At 46.3% G+C, this 16,760-nt stretch overlaps 1 protein-coding gene across 2 annotated transcripts in view; it reads left to right on the top strand.

The window, feature by feature from the left end:
* Positions 1 to 16,760, top strand: part of WAPL (WAPL cohesin release factor) — a 1,132,828-nt gene that overhangs the window by 631,098 nt on the left and 484,970 nt on the right. For both annotated transcript variants that reach the window (XM_078643290.1, XM_078643291.1), the window contains exon 11: positions 178 to 275. In XM_078643290.1, coding sequence (XP_078499416.1) covers positions 178 to 275 — 98 coding nt within the window. The remainder of the gene's footprint in view (positions 1 to 177; positions 276 to 16,760) is intronic.

Raw genomic sequence — 16,760 nt, 5'->3', positions numbered from 1 at the left:
TGTGCCATGCATATTGTCCTGTACATATCACTTTTTTGTAACCTATTTAGTGTTAGGAAAGTATACTTGGTCAATAGGCAGCAAGGACCTGGGGCTTCCCAGGAAGAGTCCGAATAGTGACTAGCACTCAAATTGCAAAGAAGTGTTAATTAAAGTATCGTTCTTTTAATTTTGTAGTCAAAGAATGCGTGGATCATCTTAGCATTGACGAAAGTGAAGAGAAACTGGTTGCTTCATTATGGGGAGCAGAACGATGCTTAAGAGTTCTTGAAAGTGTGAGTATTGAAAGACCCTCTATTTAACTATCCCTTTATTTTATATTTGCCATTGTTTTGTCTTATGCAATTTGTTGACGAGATGTCTATACAGATCAAAAGTGGGTAATACAATTTGAAAAACAAACGTGGCTTTGGGTAAAGGAGTTTAAATAATTGGTGATATGAGACTTCCACTACAGAGAATTGAAACGTAATTGGGGATTTATAAAAATGTACATGCAAATCTTTTTTGAGCTTTGTTTCGTTTTGATATTTGTTAGTGTGTTTTTTTTCTAGGCTGTGCTTCCAAGCTGTCAATTAAGATGTCCCCATTCCGTTTTTCACTAGCTCTTGCAAAACGTGTGAAACCATGTGAGATATTGAAGCAATATTTAATTAAGCCTCCGTTGCACTGCAAGAATAGATCACTATCTGCAGGTCATTTGAAACTGATTTGATTTTGCCAGCAGGCAAAAAGAGACCAACCTGACAAAGGATAGCCCACTGTGCCACAATCGATGTGGTTCTGTTAGCACTGGAGTGCCCTCTGCATGGGGTACAATGATGTTAGCATGCCTTGTGTTCCCAGCTATGAGTATCTAATATCCTGTCCATTGACACGAGAGGTCCTGTCACTAGGGGATGTGTATTAAACTTGCCCTCATCTGACTGACAGTGGTCTACTGTCCCTATCATGCATTTAACATGTGGAGCGATCCTGAGAGTAATCTTATTTTTGTGAATCCGTCGTGAGCAGCCACATTTTCCTGTCTCACTGTAGTGGGGGCCCACTGACTCACTTGTGTAAAGTGCCACTTCTGTGCTGTAACCCAGATCCTTGCACTAACATCCCAATTGCTTGTGATACATTTGTGTGTATTTGACCTATGTTGCGCATGCAGGTACATGAATAAGCCAGAGTAATGACTGCCTGTAGGTTCCATTTTGTAAGCCCCTGTCCTGTGCACTAGATAGGATGAGGTTGTTTTCCCAGGCATTGGCAGTTGAGAGCCACTTACTCACTTGTTTCGGTTTGTTTTCTTAAATCAAGGAAGGGAGTACTCTTCAGAGCCCTCTGTCTGCTGCGCAACCAGAGTTGGTGTCTGATTAACCCCTTTTGTGCCGCCGTCGGCCGATCTACCTCCCTAGTGCTGCCGACGCAGCTCCGCCCACTCTTCAGAACGTCCGCACCGTGGCGGAAAAACCGCCGCGGTTAAGCCGTTAACATCTACCTTCCCAGAGGTGAGGTCCCATCAACTCATGTGTGGCCTTGAAAGAAGTGGAGTTTCTGTCCTGAGGTGCCTGGAAGTAGCCTGCCTGCTCTGTAGAAGTCATTAACAACCACAGGGGCTGTCCAAAAACCCGGAACCCGGGACAATCAGCTAATACATCTAATAATGGGTTCAAGGAAAAAAAAAAAACAACCTAAAACTATGTGTGGTCTATCAATTTCAAGATAAGAAAAATATAGAAGAAATACAGTAGAAAAGTGATTAAAGAAGCCCTGTATACAATATTGCAAGTATCAAAAAGGATATTATTTATTACATGTAGTACAAAAAAACCTTCTAAAACAATTATGCTCAAGACAAACAATGCTGGTATACATGGGAAAAACATGACCAAAACCAGACATGTGGCAAACACAACCATTACATAATAGAATAAAGGAACAACATAGACATAAATATAGTGTCCTTAATAAATTTGGGCCACAAAGAAGCTTCGACGGCGTTTCGACCGCTGTTTAGTTATGCGGTCATCTTCAGGACTGAAAATTTGCTTGAGCATTGAATATCTGTACAATAGAGAATTAATTTAAATATTTTGCTTGATTCATGCATACTTTCAATTCATTAAGGCTTCTTCAAAAGAAAAAGGCTTTAAAGTCAAGGAAATAAAGACACTCCGTGGAGAGTCAGGAAAATAGCTATAGACCAACACCAGAAGGCCATAAAGTGACTTGGAACAACCTACCACCAGAGTAATTAAAAAACCAGGCAACATCACCTGTTTAGAAATTGATGGGACCAATCATTATTTATGGTCATCCATTGATACTTTAGAAAGCTGAGACATAGAACATACAAAATTAGTAACACTGTCATGAGATGATTGTTGATATACAGTTAGGCCCAAAATTGAGGCACACTTACTGAAAATAGTGTAATGAAGACACACTGCGTCTGAGAGGATTATGGATTTTTTGGCAGTGGCCTCAAAACTTCGACCAACTGAGCACCCAATAATTTTGGCTGGAAGAGGTGAAAAACATAGGTCCCCAAGTATTACCTCATATTAGACATTTTAAAAATTAAAAGAGCACATCGCTCGAAATCACTTGTTAAAAATATCCTAGTAGTTCACTGAATACAGGATATATACACTGCTGTGAACCTAAACAGTGACAACCTCGTCTCGCATTAGTTACGAGTGGCAAAGAGCCTCAAACTTTTCGAGAATTCACAAACACATTGCTCAAAATCATGTGCTAGAAATACCCCAATGGTTTACTGCGGGCATTAAGGTATATTCACTGCTTTAGGCTAAAACAGGGACAAGCCCGTCTTATTTTAGTTGAGAATAGCAGAAAACCTGTAACCTTGTGCAGCTGTCAACAAAGAACGAGTGGAACAAAAAGTACAAATACATTGAGACCACAGAGAGAATTAAGAGTCAGAAATTTATTAAAACAAAGAGGAGTCAATTGGCCCATAAAGGGCAGAGAACAATCCGGGCATCAGCACCTGAATTAATGGCTACACAAATCCATAAAGACTATTTTCAAGGAGGGGTTACTCAAAGAAACCTCCCCCAGGCTGTCCAAGTAGGTGGAGCAATACTGGGACGCCCGCATTAGTAACAGCATGGAGGATTATTGTAAATGCGTGGCGTGTGGTCCCAATTTACAACAGTGCTCGGCCGAAGACTATTTTAAAACTGGCCTGTGGCACCGAAAAAATAGTAAAACAGAGCTCGTGCTTACCGGCTATACCAACTCAAAGCATTCAAATCGTCCCGCGTCTGTGTCCGACAGCAACAAACGCGTCGTCATTACGAGTAAATACCTTTGGCTCTTAACATCGAAAGCGGACTGCTGAGTTAGTTTGAAACATTAACACACACCGTCATATTGGACCGATGAGTTGCACTTAAAATATGCATGTACTGCACGAAGTGTGCAGCCAAGTACCTCTGATGAAATTGGAGGCAAGGTGTGTCCAAAGGCGGCACCTTACACCTAACCATAATCATAGAAAAACGAATTAGGGAATTAGATCTGCACGAAATCCGAGGTAAATAAGCAATCCGGATGTTGATGCAATCTCTCCTGATTATAAACGAAGGACTCATTTACTTTCATTTCAAATGAGTCAGCTGTAAAACCATCAATACATAATATGGGCAAATAATTCCTGGTATTTGAAAAAGACGTAAGAAAGAAATATATAAGAAAGAGAGAGAGAATTACTTAAAAGGAAAAATTATTTTTTTTTTTAAAAGAAGAAAAGAAAATAGGGAAAGAATGGAAATACACATTTTGCTTTGGAAGAAACCAAATGAGCAATCCCAGAAAAAACCTTGTATAAGCATAACATTACATTAATACAGACTGCATGACAATAAATCAAGTTGAATGTTCGTAACAATTATCAAGAAAAACAGATGTCATGACTAGCAGATACAGCACCGTATATGAACATTTTAAAAGCAAAACAATACCAGGAAAATATTATGAATTGTTAACAATTAATCATCCTCAGTCGCTGGAATTAGTTTTCAATTTCTTGCATACCATAACAGTATAGAAATAGTTCTGCTCTGTAGAAGTGACACTGCGGTGAAGCACCAGAACATCTTGCCCCCTGGTGCGGTGTACGACTGCCAGGTGATCTGTGTTCTCTGAGGCTTGTGGGCAGCTTTCTCTCAGTGAAAGTGGTTCCAGGAGAGAAACCTGGTCAGAGGTCTTTGTTGCTGCCAGATTTATGCCTGAGGTGAGGTGCACTGCCTAGACGTTTGTTCCCAAGCCAAAGTGAGTTTGCACCCGGATGTTGTGTATACGGACTTGCCACCACCATCCAAACCCTTGCTTGAAGTGTCGTGCTGCTGCAAAAGATCTCTCTGTGGCTGCTGTGATCACTTAGCTTGTTGAACCACTTACTGCACCTAACCAGAGACCCAGAAGAGGGCACACTGTTTCCAGAGTCACAGTCTACCTCTGTGGACATTTGGCAGTGGTTTCCTTTGTGCTCCTGATGCATACCTCCCCCTGGTTTGCAGGTTGAGCCTCTTCAAGAACCTGGAGTGACCAAGACGTGTGCTCCGAATGCCGAAAAAACTGGGGTGGCGGAGTGAGCTAAAGAACGGTGATGGATTAAACCCAGATCAGTTGTCTGGGGGTGAGTGTTTGTATTGTCAACGCTCCGTCCATCATCACCTTTGGTTTTTCTTTGTTCGCCCTAAGTTGGCAGGGTATGCTCAGACGTGAGTCCCTTGCTCACTTTGCCACTGGAGTCGAGCAAGCCCGGCTGAAGACGGCTGTAATGCCAGAAACCGGTCCTGGGAAGCTTGATTCCGGTCCAGGAAAGACATGGCTTGGCAGTTCGGGCTGGACTGTTCCCATGAGGCACAGGGTCAGACTGATTTGCATATGGCCATGTCTGAACTGGGGTGGCGGAGTGAGCTAAAGAACGGTGATGGATTGAACCCAGATCAGTTGACTGGGGGTGAGTGTTTGTATTGTCAACGCTCCGTCCATCATCACCTTTGGTTTTTCTTTGCTGCCAGATTTATGCCTGAGGTGAGGTGCACTGCCTAGACGTTTGTTCCCAAGCCAAAGTGAGTTTGCACCCGGATGTTGTGTATACGGACTTGCCACCACCATCCAAACCCTTGCTCGAAGTGTCGTGCTGCTGCAAAAGATCTCTGTGGCTGCTGTGATCACTTAGCTTCTTGAACCACTTACTGCACCTAACCAGAGACCCAGAAGAGGGCACACTGTTTCCAGAGTCACAGTCTACCTCTGTGGACATTTGGCAGTGTGCTCCTGATGCATACCTCCCCCTGGTTTGCAGGTTGAGCCTCTTCAAGAACCTGGAGTGACCAAGACGTGTGCTCCGAATGCCGAAAAACAGACCCTTAGGTCTGCATTAAGGTGCAGCACTACAATAGCAGGCACTTGCTTGAGGTCTGAGTGCTGAAACCAAACTTTGAAGTAATCTACACCTAAACCTTGTTCTGAGGGGTACTTCTGCCTTTAGATTCCTTAACTGTATAATAATCCCATGCGTCGGACTGAACCAGGAAAGTTCAAAATGTTCACACTTCTGATTTAGGTTGCTGGTTTTGTATTTATGCAGGAAGTGGCATCAGATGACCTCACCAAAGCCACACAGCACCCACCCTGGTGCAACACTGTAAATTCCTTTTTTCTACTCCTTTGGCATGGATCCGAAGTTTGCTCTCTGAGTGACATGGGTATTTCCTCCAGAAAGAATTTAGTTGAGTGCTGTGTTGGCAGTAAAAAAGGGGCAGTTACTGCCAGCTACGCTACTCGTAAGCAACAACTATAATTACAAAGTGCATGTTTACGCACCGCTTGCATGTTTTCAAAAGACATAAATTATAGGTGTTGTCATTTAGAATTCCAATGGCTCCCAAAATCTCGCAAACGTGAGACCTATTTCATTGCAAACGCTTGTTTTTAGTATTAGTGGTGATTGTAGAGCACATGGATACCAGTAAGGTTTCCCAGCGCTTGTCTTCTCACCAAACCCAGGGCAGTCAGCAGTTAGCTCATAAATTAAAAAGAAGGAAACAGCCAAGCTTTTACCTGCTTCCCAAGGACTATGTAAGATGTACAAGCTCTAAGTGAATGTGGCAATTAATTCTACAGTTTAGGACCACAATATGCAAATGCCTGGCAACCTTGGCGAGACATCCTAATCCTAGGAAACCCTTATAAGTTTTGATGACTGCATCGAAATGTACTATTTGAGAGATAACCAGATGCCAAAGATCTTGGATGCATTGACCCTCTGTTAGTGAGATATTTGTGCATATAGCATAAACTCTCAAACTGAACACGGTAGCTAGTGCAGAGTATACAGCAAACTGGCTGAAAAAGTAAGCCTAGATGAACAGAGGAGCAGATGCGTTCCGTATCACTTGGAGCTGACATAGAAAAACTGAGCACTACTCAGGTACAGCACATCACCGTAGTCCAGTCTGGAAATCACCAGAGCCTGGACTACAGTTTGTTTGATGGAACAGGAAGGCGGGCTAAGAATGATTTTTTAAGCCATTTAAAGACCCCCATACAAGTGACGGCTACTTTATATGATAACTCATGGTCAGCTTAACAGCTATCCAAGCTCCCAAGCTTTTTACTGAGAAGGAGATGAACCCAATTCAGATGGCCAACGATGGCGGCCTTAGAGCTGGGTATGATTACCCCGAGGCTAAAAAATGTGGTTTATACCTGTATTGATGGGAGTACACCTGAAAGATGCGGTTATACAAGAAGGATCTCAATCACATCTGGGCTGTGCCTTGAATCCCCATTCCTTGTAGTCTATGCAGCAAGGTGGCAAGGTTCACAGTATGAAATGCACTAAAATCCAAAAGTATTAGTGCTGCCAGAGAGGCCTGTGTCGGATTGGTCGTTCAAAAACTTTATTCAGAGGCACGAAGTATCCATAAAAGCAGCACACAGTACAAACAAAGTTAAGGCTACATAACATAACATTCATGGGCTTAAAGTAAAGTGAATAGAATATAAATAGTAGCATAATTTATTAGGACCGCATGGACCTCTGTGCATGGGCAGTCTGTATTAAAATGACCTAGTGTGCAAAACTGCCTCTCAACTGGTTAATAACAATAACATTCTAAACACAGGTCTACATTTGAAAATATGAGAATACTGTTTTAAAAAGGAATAAAAAATGGTCTAGTATACATAGCATAAAATGTAAAAAAAATAATAAAATCAAGTCAAGCATGGATCTGAAAGAAACAGGTTAGTGTTCGATTCCTTAACTTAGACTATTCCCAGGTGTCAGACTAGATCTGGAAAGTTTTGCGTAGCAGTACCCCTGCGCGTCGGTAGGCGTCGTCTGCGGCTCCGTGTCCGGCATCGTGGTCGCCGGGATGAAGCCGCCGGAGTACTTAGATGCCGCCCTCGCGTGCTGATGTCCGTTCTTCTTTTAAACTTGAACTGTCTGGACCGCACGCAACAGTTCCGGTTGGATGACCAGCTCTTTGTTGGCTACGTGGGCGCTAAGAAAGGTCGGGTTGTGCACAAGCGAGCCATCTCTCAGTGGGTCGTTCTGTGCATAAAGGTTTGTTACTCCTTGGCTAAAAAGGACCCTCCGGTGCGGTTGCGCGCCCATTCTACCAGCGTGACGGTAACCACTACTACTCTGGGACGGGGAGTTCCCTTGCATGACATCTGTCAAGCAGCTACGTTGGCGCCTCTGCACACGTTTACCAAGCACTACTGCCTGGACAGCCAGGTCCGGAGAGATGGCTTCTTTGGCTGTTCTGTTCTTCAGGACTTTCTGGTGTGATCTTGGCTCGCAGACCCACCACTGGGGTTGATATTGCTGGGGTATCTATTCTAAGATAAGGAATCTATCACTTCGTGTTTCTTTCAGATGCACACGTTACTTACCTTCGGTAACGAAATATCTGTAAAACATTAGTAGTGATAGATTCCTTACTGTCCCACCCATCCTCCCCGTTTTTCAAACTGATTTCTAGGGTTAAGGTCATCCCTTTCAGGACCCTAGTTTCAAGGCATCACTGGTCAGTTTCTTGTGTGGCTCTGCGTTCCTTGCGTGAAAAGTCATGTACAGAACTAATGTCAGCGCGCATGGGTGCATCTAAATAGCTCTAGCGACGTCACTCCGATGCAAACGACTCACGCGGAGCTGCACGACTACGCCTACCGATGCACAGGGGTACTGCTGATGAAAAACTTTCCGGACCCAGTCTGACGCCTGTGGGTTATTCTAATCTATCACTACTAATATTTCCTACAGATATATCGCTTCCGAAGGTAAGCATCTTCCACGGGCCTCCGTCTGTGTCTGGAGGCTTTTCTAACTCAATTTCACCCCAATGCACCTGAGCTCCCTAGTGGAGGCATCCTGATTCCTGGGGTATCCACGGGTGGGGTGACTCTCCAACCTGCTTTGATCCAAGTGGTTCCTTAGGGGTTTGGGATGGGTCCTAGAATTGTAAAACGCCAACCACAACTTACCCTGTGTTATCCTATTGACGTTTGACCCGGTATAACCACTCTGCACCTGGGTGCCTTGGGGTCCCTGGCTACTCACCTTGGGTAGTTCCTTGTTTCTCCCCGGATAGACTATTTAGTTCCATTTTGGTACTCACCCCACATTCCACTATTTTAGCATGTGGTTTGTTCCCCCAATTCCATCCCATTTATTTTTCTATGCTACCTACCTCTTTCTAAAGTATTTCTTGTGTGTAGTTGATACCTCCAAGTAGGAGATATACCAAGTTCGTGTTTAATGTGTACTAATAAATACAAAATATTTTTATGTTCACCTGGTGTGATTCTTTCTGGGGGGGGGGAATAAGCTGACGGACTATAGTGGTACATGCACTTGCTTTACACCCCTCCTGAATAAGCCTTAGCTGCTCTCCTCTGCTACACCTTGAGAACTCTGGTTTTCAGGGAACTAAACACCATCACTAAGGGTTGCCTGGACTCCGTGCACAGTGTCTCACCATGGGTGAACTCTGTCCACTGGGCCAACCTCCTACAATGGGGAACCCAGTCACCAGGTTCTCCACATCAATTACCTAGAGCTGTTGGCTGTCAGTCTACTGCCGAGGGCCTTCCTCCACCGCATTGTGGGCAAGGTAGTCCTTATATAGACGGACAACATTACTACCAGGTACTACTGTCCAAATCAGGGTGGCACCTCTCTCCCAGCTCAGACCTCCTCAGCAGGATACGGCAACAAGTCCACAAGTTGGAATTTCACCAAGAGTCCTCTTTACGTACTTCCAGCAGTGGGGTTTCGGACGTGGACCCGCATCACCATGGCCCAAAACACAAAATCTCCAAATTTTGCCTCCAGGTTCCTACCGTCCATGGGCGATGCACTATGGATGAACTGGTCAGGGATTTTTCCCTGTGCCTTTCTGCCTCTCCTGCTTTTTTTTAGGTCTCGCCTAGCGATGCAGCGCATGCTTTGCACACCTTGGCAAGACCTATTATTGTGGGTTTTGTGTCAGATGGGGGACAGCCGATGTGCACGCTCGCTGCATGTCTTCTCTTGTGCCCGGACAGCAGATGTGCACGCTCACGACGCGTTCTGATGTACACTTGCCCAGACAGCTGATGTTCACACGCATACGGGTCTCGCGTCCATGCGCACAGCACGCTTTCGCTTTCCCTCCCTCCCCCTGTCGGGCCCCTCCTTCGCTCATAGCCCGAAACGCTGTGCTTGCTTGGACAGGAGATTGTGTGCAGGCTCCGAAGGAATAATGCTAAAAGGTAATGCGCTTCAGTGTGGTTAATGCTGGGGCAGGGGTAGTGCCAAACCCTCCTTCCAAACTTCTCACATGTGCGACATTGACTTTAATTATGCACCAAAGTTGTCGACTTTATATAAGAAAATATGCTTTGTAATGTTCATATACTGGCGATGGATGTTTGGCAGACGCTTGCTATAAGTATCCATCTGTCCAACAAATATTCAAAGACTCCAGTCGAATAACTGTTTAGGGGGCTGAAGGGTAGAGGAGTGCTATTAGGGAAGGGAACACACTCGCCAATTGCAACTCTCACTGTTAGTTTAGGATATCAATAAAAACCATGACGCACTTTAAATAGCGCTTCCAAATGCACTATTATCGTTTTTAAGCACTCTTACTATTGTCCAATGTGCAGGGACTCAATTTATCGACCTCGGAAGGATGGAAAGCGGAGCCACCTCCATATAGAGAGGCTAACGCAGAAGTGATTGATGTTAAAAGGATTATGGGATTTCAAGGGTATAGAGCCTTAAAGCATATTACTTGTGGTACCTGCGGGTGCACAAGTGAAGCCACAATCGGAAAATACTGAATAAAAAGAAACATTTTGAGTAACTGCGGTCTTTATTTTGGGAAGGAGATGCCCTACTTTCCAGATGAGCACCGCCTCGCTGCAGCAACGCGGGACGGTGTTTTTGATTACCGTAATTCCCGGTACTTATGCTTCCCAATTGATTGATGTGGAACAGACTTGGGCGCAGCTAGACAACGGGGCTAGTTCATCACAATATTGTGAAAGCGACGCTCCCCTGCTCCAGCTACTGGGGGCCAAGCCTGCACTGCACAAAATGACATAACCAAGATGTATTTTTATATCACGTGGTGTATTAACGTGAGAAGCCACGTTTATTTACTTCGCTTTCCTGTGTCCGATACGTTCTGTTTCATCGTAAGCTTCAGTCCCATACTTAGATCAAGCATCCTTGTGCTTCATTTTTCACACAGCTGTTTAGTCTGGCTTTGTGGCGTTGAAATTGCGAGGATGTGTCATACACCTTCTACGCAGAACGGTTGTTGAAGTGACATTAAACCGCTGAGGATTTCCACCTTTCTTTCTCCCCTGCTGACTACTGATTCTGATTTAGGACACATGTTTAGGTTAGGCCAGGATATTCTCCCCATTTCAAAATGTTATAGAATTTTTCGTATTCTAGACCTAGCCCAGACAATGTACATGAACCCACCCGACCTGACATTCTATATGCTGCATCTGATGGTGTAGCCCTTCCTGCTACAACAAAAATGTTCACTGCACAAATATAATAAAGGGCTTTGCTGGATTTACGACCTACAAAGAGATTATCACATCATGTTGATTCCACCAATGCAGGTTCAAATTTGACCTCTCATTCAAATCTCCGTCTAGTTATTACAGTCCCTGGAAATTCCTCTATTTTTAAAAAGGTTTATTTTCCAATGAGCAGTGCCGCTTAACTTCCAGGGATGAAAGCAACACCAGTATAAATACTGCAGTGATGCCTTTTTCAACAATCCGTTGCCCCGCAGCCCCTCCCTGGCTCAGGCATGCGGCCTTCACTACATGGAATGTGCAGTATGTGCTGGTAGTTAAACACAGTCTAACGCCATGGCGTCACTTGTGTTCAGCAGAATGTCCTAAGTTAAGAACAGCTTCCTAGATCAATAATTGTGCGATGGATCACTTGATACTCCTATAACATTGCACTCCTATAACACTCCTAGAACACCCATTAAGGTGGGTATAGGATGTGGCGTAACCCCAGGGCTGCCGACTTTGGCACTTGGGAACCAGGTTTGAGTCTCGTCTCAACATCTTGTGCTTCTGGGCAAATAACTTAATCTCCCCGTGCCTAACCAAACACGCATTTGCAATGCAATAGGTCTCAAATTTACGCAAGTTTGAGCTATTGACATTGCAAATAACAATGCCTTTTATTTTTGTTTCAGTTTTAAAAACATAAATAAAAGACATTGTCATTTACAATGCCAATAGCTTAAACTTGTGTAGCTGCGAGACCTATTGCATCCCAAACGCTTGTTAGTATGGAGGCTTTGGCAGACGTCTCTCTCTCATCCTGGTGGCTCCACCTGGGCCAGTCAGTCATGGTTCACCGCTCTCCTGAAGCTGTCGTCCTTCTTACACGGAACCATTGAGAAATCAGGCGCCCCCGGGACGCTCAACCTTGCTAGCTGGCGTTTGAGGTCTTAGAGTTTGGTTATTCCAACCTTCTTCCTGCATGCATTAACATCCTTACAGAAGCACGCAGGCTTACTACTCGCACCTGCTGCGCTGCCAAATGGAAACGATTTGCCCACTACTGACTATCGAAACACTTAATCCCTTAGCAGCTAGGGTACAGCACATGGTCTGCTACCTCCTACCCCTAAAGACCTCCGGAGTAGCTTTCACCTTCATCCAGATCCCCTTTGGTGCAGTGGCTGCCTATCTACAAAATAGACCACACATATCCCTCTTCAGGATTCCTGTGATCAAAGCTTTTGAGGAGTGTCTCAAAGGGTTATAACTCCATAGCCTCCCTGCACTCAGACGTGTTCATGAGCTCCAGGCTTTAACATTGGAAGTACCTTTCTTTCAGGTTCACAGGGCTAGGGTTGTCCTTCCAACTAACTGTACATTCCTCCCTAAGGTTGCCTCTCCTTTCATCTTAATTAGTCTAAAAACTCCCAGTTTCCTTCCCTCCAACCTGACTTTGTTGCCGAACTGGCTGTATATTCATTAGACATTAAGCAAGCCCTAAAGTTCTATTGAAGGAACAAAACCCTTCTGAAAACCTCAACAGCTCTTTTCTGCTTTTTCTGAACCCTATAAAGGGAGACCTCTTTCAAGGTCAGCCATAACCAGATGAATAGTAAAATGTATCCAAATATGTTGTGCAAAATACTAGAGTGCTTTGTCTATACCTCCAAGAGCCCATTCTACCTGTGAAAATTGGAATTCTATGGCCCTCCTCAGGGACATTCTCATAGCTGTCCTCTGCAGATCAGCTACCTGGTGTACACCACATACTTTGACAAAACACTGTGTGGATATACTGGCACACCAACAATGTTGGCCTGGCTTTATGATTTCTCAGTCTACTTCAACCCGCACAGGCTAGTCACCTCTTAGTGGAGGACTGCTTTACAGTCTATGCACAGCCTTGAACAGAAAATGTTACGTTCAAGGTATGTGAGCTGTGGATCACATGCTTTGCATACTTCTGCGATCCAGTGTTGGTTCCGGAGGTTTGCAAGTTGTTTTTCTTTGAAGAAGTCTTTCCTGTCACATTGTAAGTGACTCCTCCTTTTAGTGATAGTGCGCTTGGGCATTGACTCCATTGAGTTTTTTTTTCCGCCATCCAGCTCGGACGTGAATGGCGGCACTCCGGTTCTACAGTTTCCCGAGTTCCCCTCTGTGTGCAATCCACTACCCTCAACAATATTGTTCAATCGCGTTTCCCATTCTTCGAGTATTGGATCGACTCAAATCTTCGATTGGAAACCTCGTGGGAGGCCCAGCCACGTTGTGCCACCTCGCAGTAGATTGAACGGACTTTTTTAAATTCTCTCCCGGGTGCCCCGCCAAATATCCGTGCATCGACTTGCTCAAACTGTGCAACTTGTTTGTCCCTGGAACACAACGAACAGGACTGTGACACGTACTGATCTTTTGGATCCAAGAAGACGCTCCGTGACCGTCTGGCTCGAAGTCACAAAATGCACCAGCAACATAGTGGCTCCGCTCAGGATCTCTTCGGTGAATATTACGACCACAAGGTCTTCGATGTACAAGGAGCCGAGGAGTAAGAGCACATCTCAGTGTCCGAACCCAATTCCGACATGGAAGATGATGATCCACAAGGTCAATGTACCATGAGTAATGATATTCCCCTGCCCCAAATTATACCCAAGAAAAAGGCTCCAGTCCCTCCTCTGCCTTCGGGCCAAGGTCAAAATCGAGAACACATTTTGAACGCCTTCGGCTTGCCAATGTGGCAGATACCACAGCGTGGGGCAACAGTGCCGCACAGTGACAAGGGAAGACAGTGGGAGTGCAACAGCACGTCAGAGATGCCTCTATACGGGGCAAAAGGTGGGGCATTACAGTGACACTTTGTAATGGGGCAGTGACGCAGGGTCACACTGGCATTGTGATTTAGAGCCTCCTTGAAACAACTGTCGGGGTGACAAGTGTTCCTGAAACCACACAATGTGAGACAGCCATGGGCATCGCTGGCACGTGACCCAGAGGGACTGCGACACCGTGACCTGCGACTTCGAGCATGGCAGTGACATCACGACATGCGGCGATATGGGCGATAAGAGCAGAGCAAAAGGGGCCCGCGACACAAGGGGACAGTGACACCGTGGGGGCGCCACGTGTGATGGACAGCACCTAGGGAGTCTCCAAAGGTTTATTCGGTGGCCTAGGGAAACTTTGGAACTGGGCAATAATTGAGCAAAGAAGGGAGTCGTGGGGCAATACCAGGATGTGGGGGACATGCCTTAGTACTGGGGGAGTGGTAGGTGGAACAGGAAGGGTGAACGGCGGGTGGGGTATTTCTTGCAGCACGTTTACTCTAGCTGCCATATGGAGAAGCAACCATTTGTGTATAGCGCACACTGTACAGAACATGGCTTCCAAGAGCTGAGAGGTGGTCGGTGGTGACAGGATGGTGGTCTTCTCTGCGGTGAAAGGTAAAGGTTGTGACCGGTGTTCATTCTCACACCTGTTACCCACTGCTGAATGTCAGGCACTGGGGTGGCCTCTAAGCGCCAGCTTTCAGTGCATCGCCCATGTCTTTCGAACTGAAGGCGTTAACTTACTAGGATTGAGCATAGCTCTTTGTGCACAGCCTCACTTCTCCTGGGCAGTGTTTGCCACAAATGAGTATGGTGAAAGAGAGGTGGGGTGGGGGCAGAGAGGTTTACCCTTTAATCATTGAATTAAGTAGCGGGACGTCGTAATTAGCTGATCGTGACAAACTTCCTGCCCCATCCGCATGCTTCACCTGGTTACTATAGAGTCCAGGTCTGGCACCGCCTCGACTTGCGCCTTCCATACACCAGGATTTTGACAACCCCAGTGATTGCATTATTAACATGATACCTTGCTACTACCTAGGATTGTTTTGAGTTTGCATTTACTGGCTTACATGACCGCTAGAACCAGTGATACTCTTCCTCTGTGAGTTATGCATTCCACACAACAACCTGTGTCTACTCCCAGGATGTACCGTGATATTACCCTTCCCACCTAAAATCAACTCGGTTGGGTCATATTTTTGTCACTCAGGAATGGCCCCAGCGCATTAATCTGGGTCTCATCACTACACCTGCAAGCTCCTCTGCTGCCAGCTTCTCACAGATATCCTTGCAGCTGGCTTGAGCTTCTAGCCTAAGCCCTTTGTTTAACACTGCTTTGCACCGACTCTACATGTTAAACCAAGACAAATCCTTAGCATCCTGACTGTAGCACCTTATCTGAAAGAAACAGGATAGTGTTAGATTCCTTACCTTAGAATATCCCCAGGCTTCATACTGGATCCGTAAAGTTTTGCGTAGCAGTACCCCTGCGCGTCAGAAGTGTTGTCTGCAGCTCTGCGTCCGTCTTCGGCTTCGGCGTCGTGGTCGCCGGGATGACGGCGTCGGAGTACTTAGACGCCGCCCTCGCACGCTGACGTCAGTATTTCTTTTTTCCGCGCCAGCAAGCGCAGATCCGGGAAGAGCAGTACTCCCTAATCACTTTTTGACTAAGTTTTTCGATCTATTTTGGATCCTCTCAAGTCATTAATCAACTCCGTTGCCGGTAGGGATGCCTGGGTTCAAGCCCTGTGATGACTGTAACCGACTGATGTTGGTTACCGACCCCCACCGTCGGTGCCTTTATTGCGTTGGGGCCGACCATGATGACAAGTCGTGCCCCGACTGCTGGGCCTTGACGTCGAAAGTCGAAGAGGTGACATCGCTCTTTTGACTCTCTCCCCCCCCTCCCCCCCCCTTACGCTAGCGCAACACGGCCGGGTGTTCGGGCAACACCGCCCACGCAGCTCCGCCGGAGCCGCAGGCGCCCCGTCCAGCTCCACACCCGCCGGTCCCTGGGCTAAACGCGACGCTGGAGATCAGTGCCTTCCTCATGATGGGGATGAGGTCGCGCTTCCCTCAGTCTGGTCCCGTCAAGGTGCCTTGGGGCCTGCGGACCCGTCTGGGAGCCCAAACGGGCTGGCGGCTTCGGCCCCGCTGCCGTCGGGTGCTTGGGTCGGCGACTTCAGTCCAGACACCGCAGGGCTCCTCAGGATCCAGGCCTGGATCTGTGTCGACGCTGGTCGACCTTACGACCCCTCCGACCTTATGACCCCTCCTCTGGCGTCGTCACCGATAGAGAGCGTAATTGGTAGTTTATTGTCCATACGGAACACCAGCCGGAACGCGTGACCCCAGCTATAGGGGATGTTGCGCTGTTGAAGGTGCATACTGATGGGCCTGAAGGTTCTCCTTTTCTGCAGGGTGAGGGCGGACAAGTCCTGGTAAACGACGGGGGATTGTCCCTGAAACTGCAGAGGGTGTAGTTGCCGCGCCTTTTGAAGGATGGCTTCTTTAGAACGGAAATCCTGAAAGCAGACCAGGATGTCCGGTGGAGGGGCGATGGCGTCCTCGGCGGTCCCACCCTGTGTGCTCGGTCAATCCTTAGCTCCGTCTCCAGCGGTCTACCCAAGATGTGGTTAAAAAGGTCTCTGGAGTACGAGAAGAGATTTATCGAGTCGACCCCCATCTCCACCCCTCTGATACGAATATTGTGGCGCCGGGACCTGTTTTCCAGGTCCTTGACATGGGACTGTAAGTCCACCTGTTGGTCATGGATCCGGAGGATCTCTTGTTGCAAGGCCGCTATCTCCGTTTGCTTCCCATCGCTTTTGCCTTCCTGGTCCGCGACACTCTTCCCAATTC

This window comes from Lissotriton helveticus, chromosome 5_1, assembly GCF_964261635.1.
Source record: "Lissotriton helveticus chromosome 5_1, aLisHel1.1, whole genome shotgun sequence".
Taxonomy (NCBI): Eukaryota; Metazoa; Chordata; class Amphibia; order Caudata; family Salamandridae; genus Lissotriton; species Lissotriton helveticus.
Note: the sequence above shows the minus strand (reverse complement) of the source record. Positions and strands in the feature narration are given on the sequence as shown.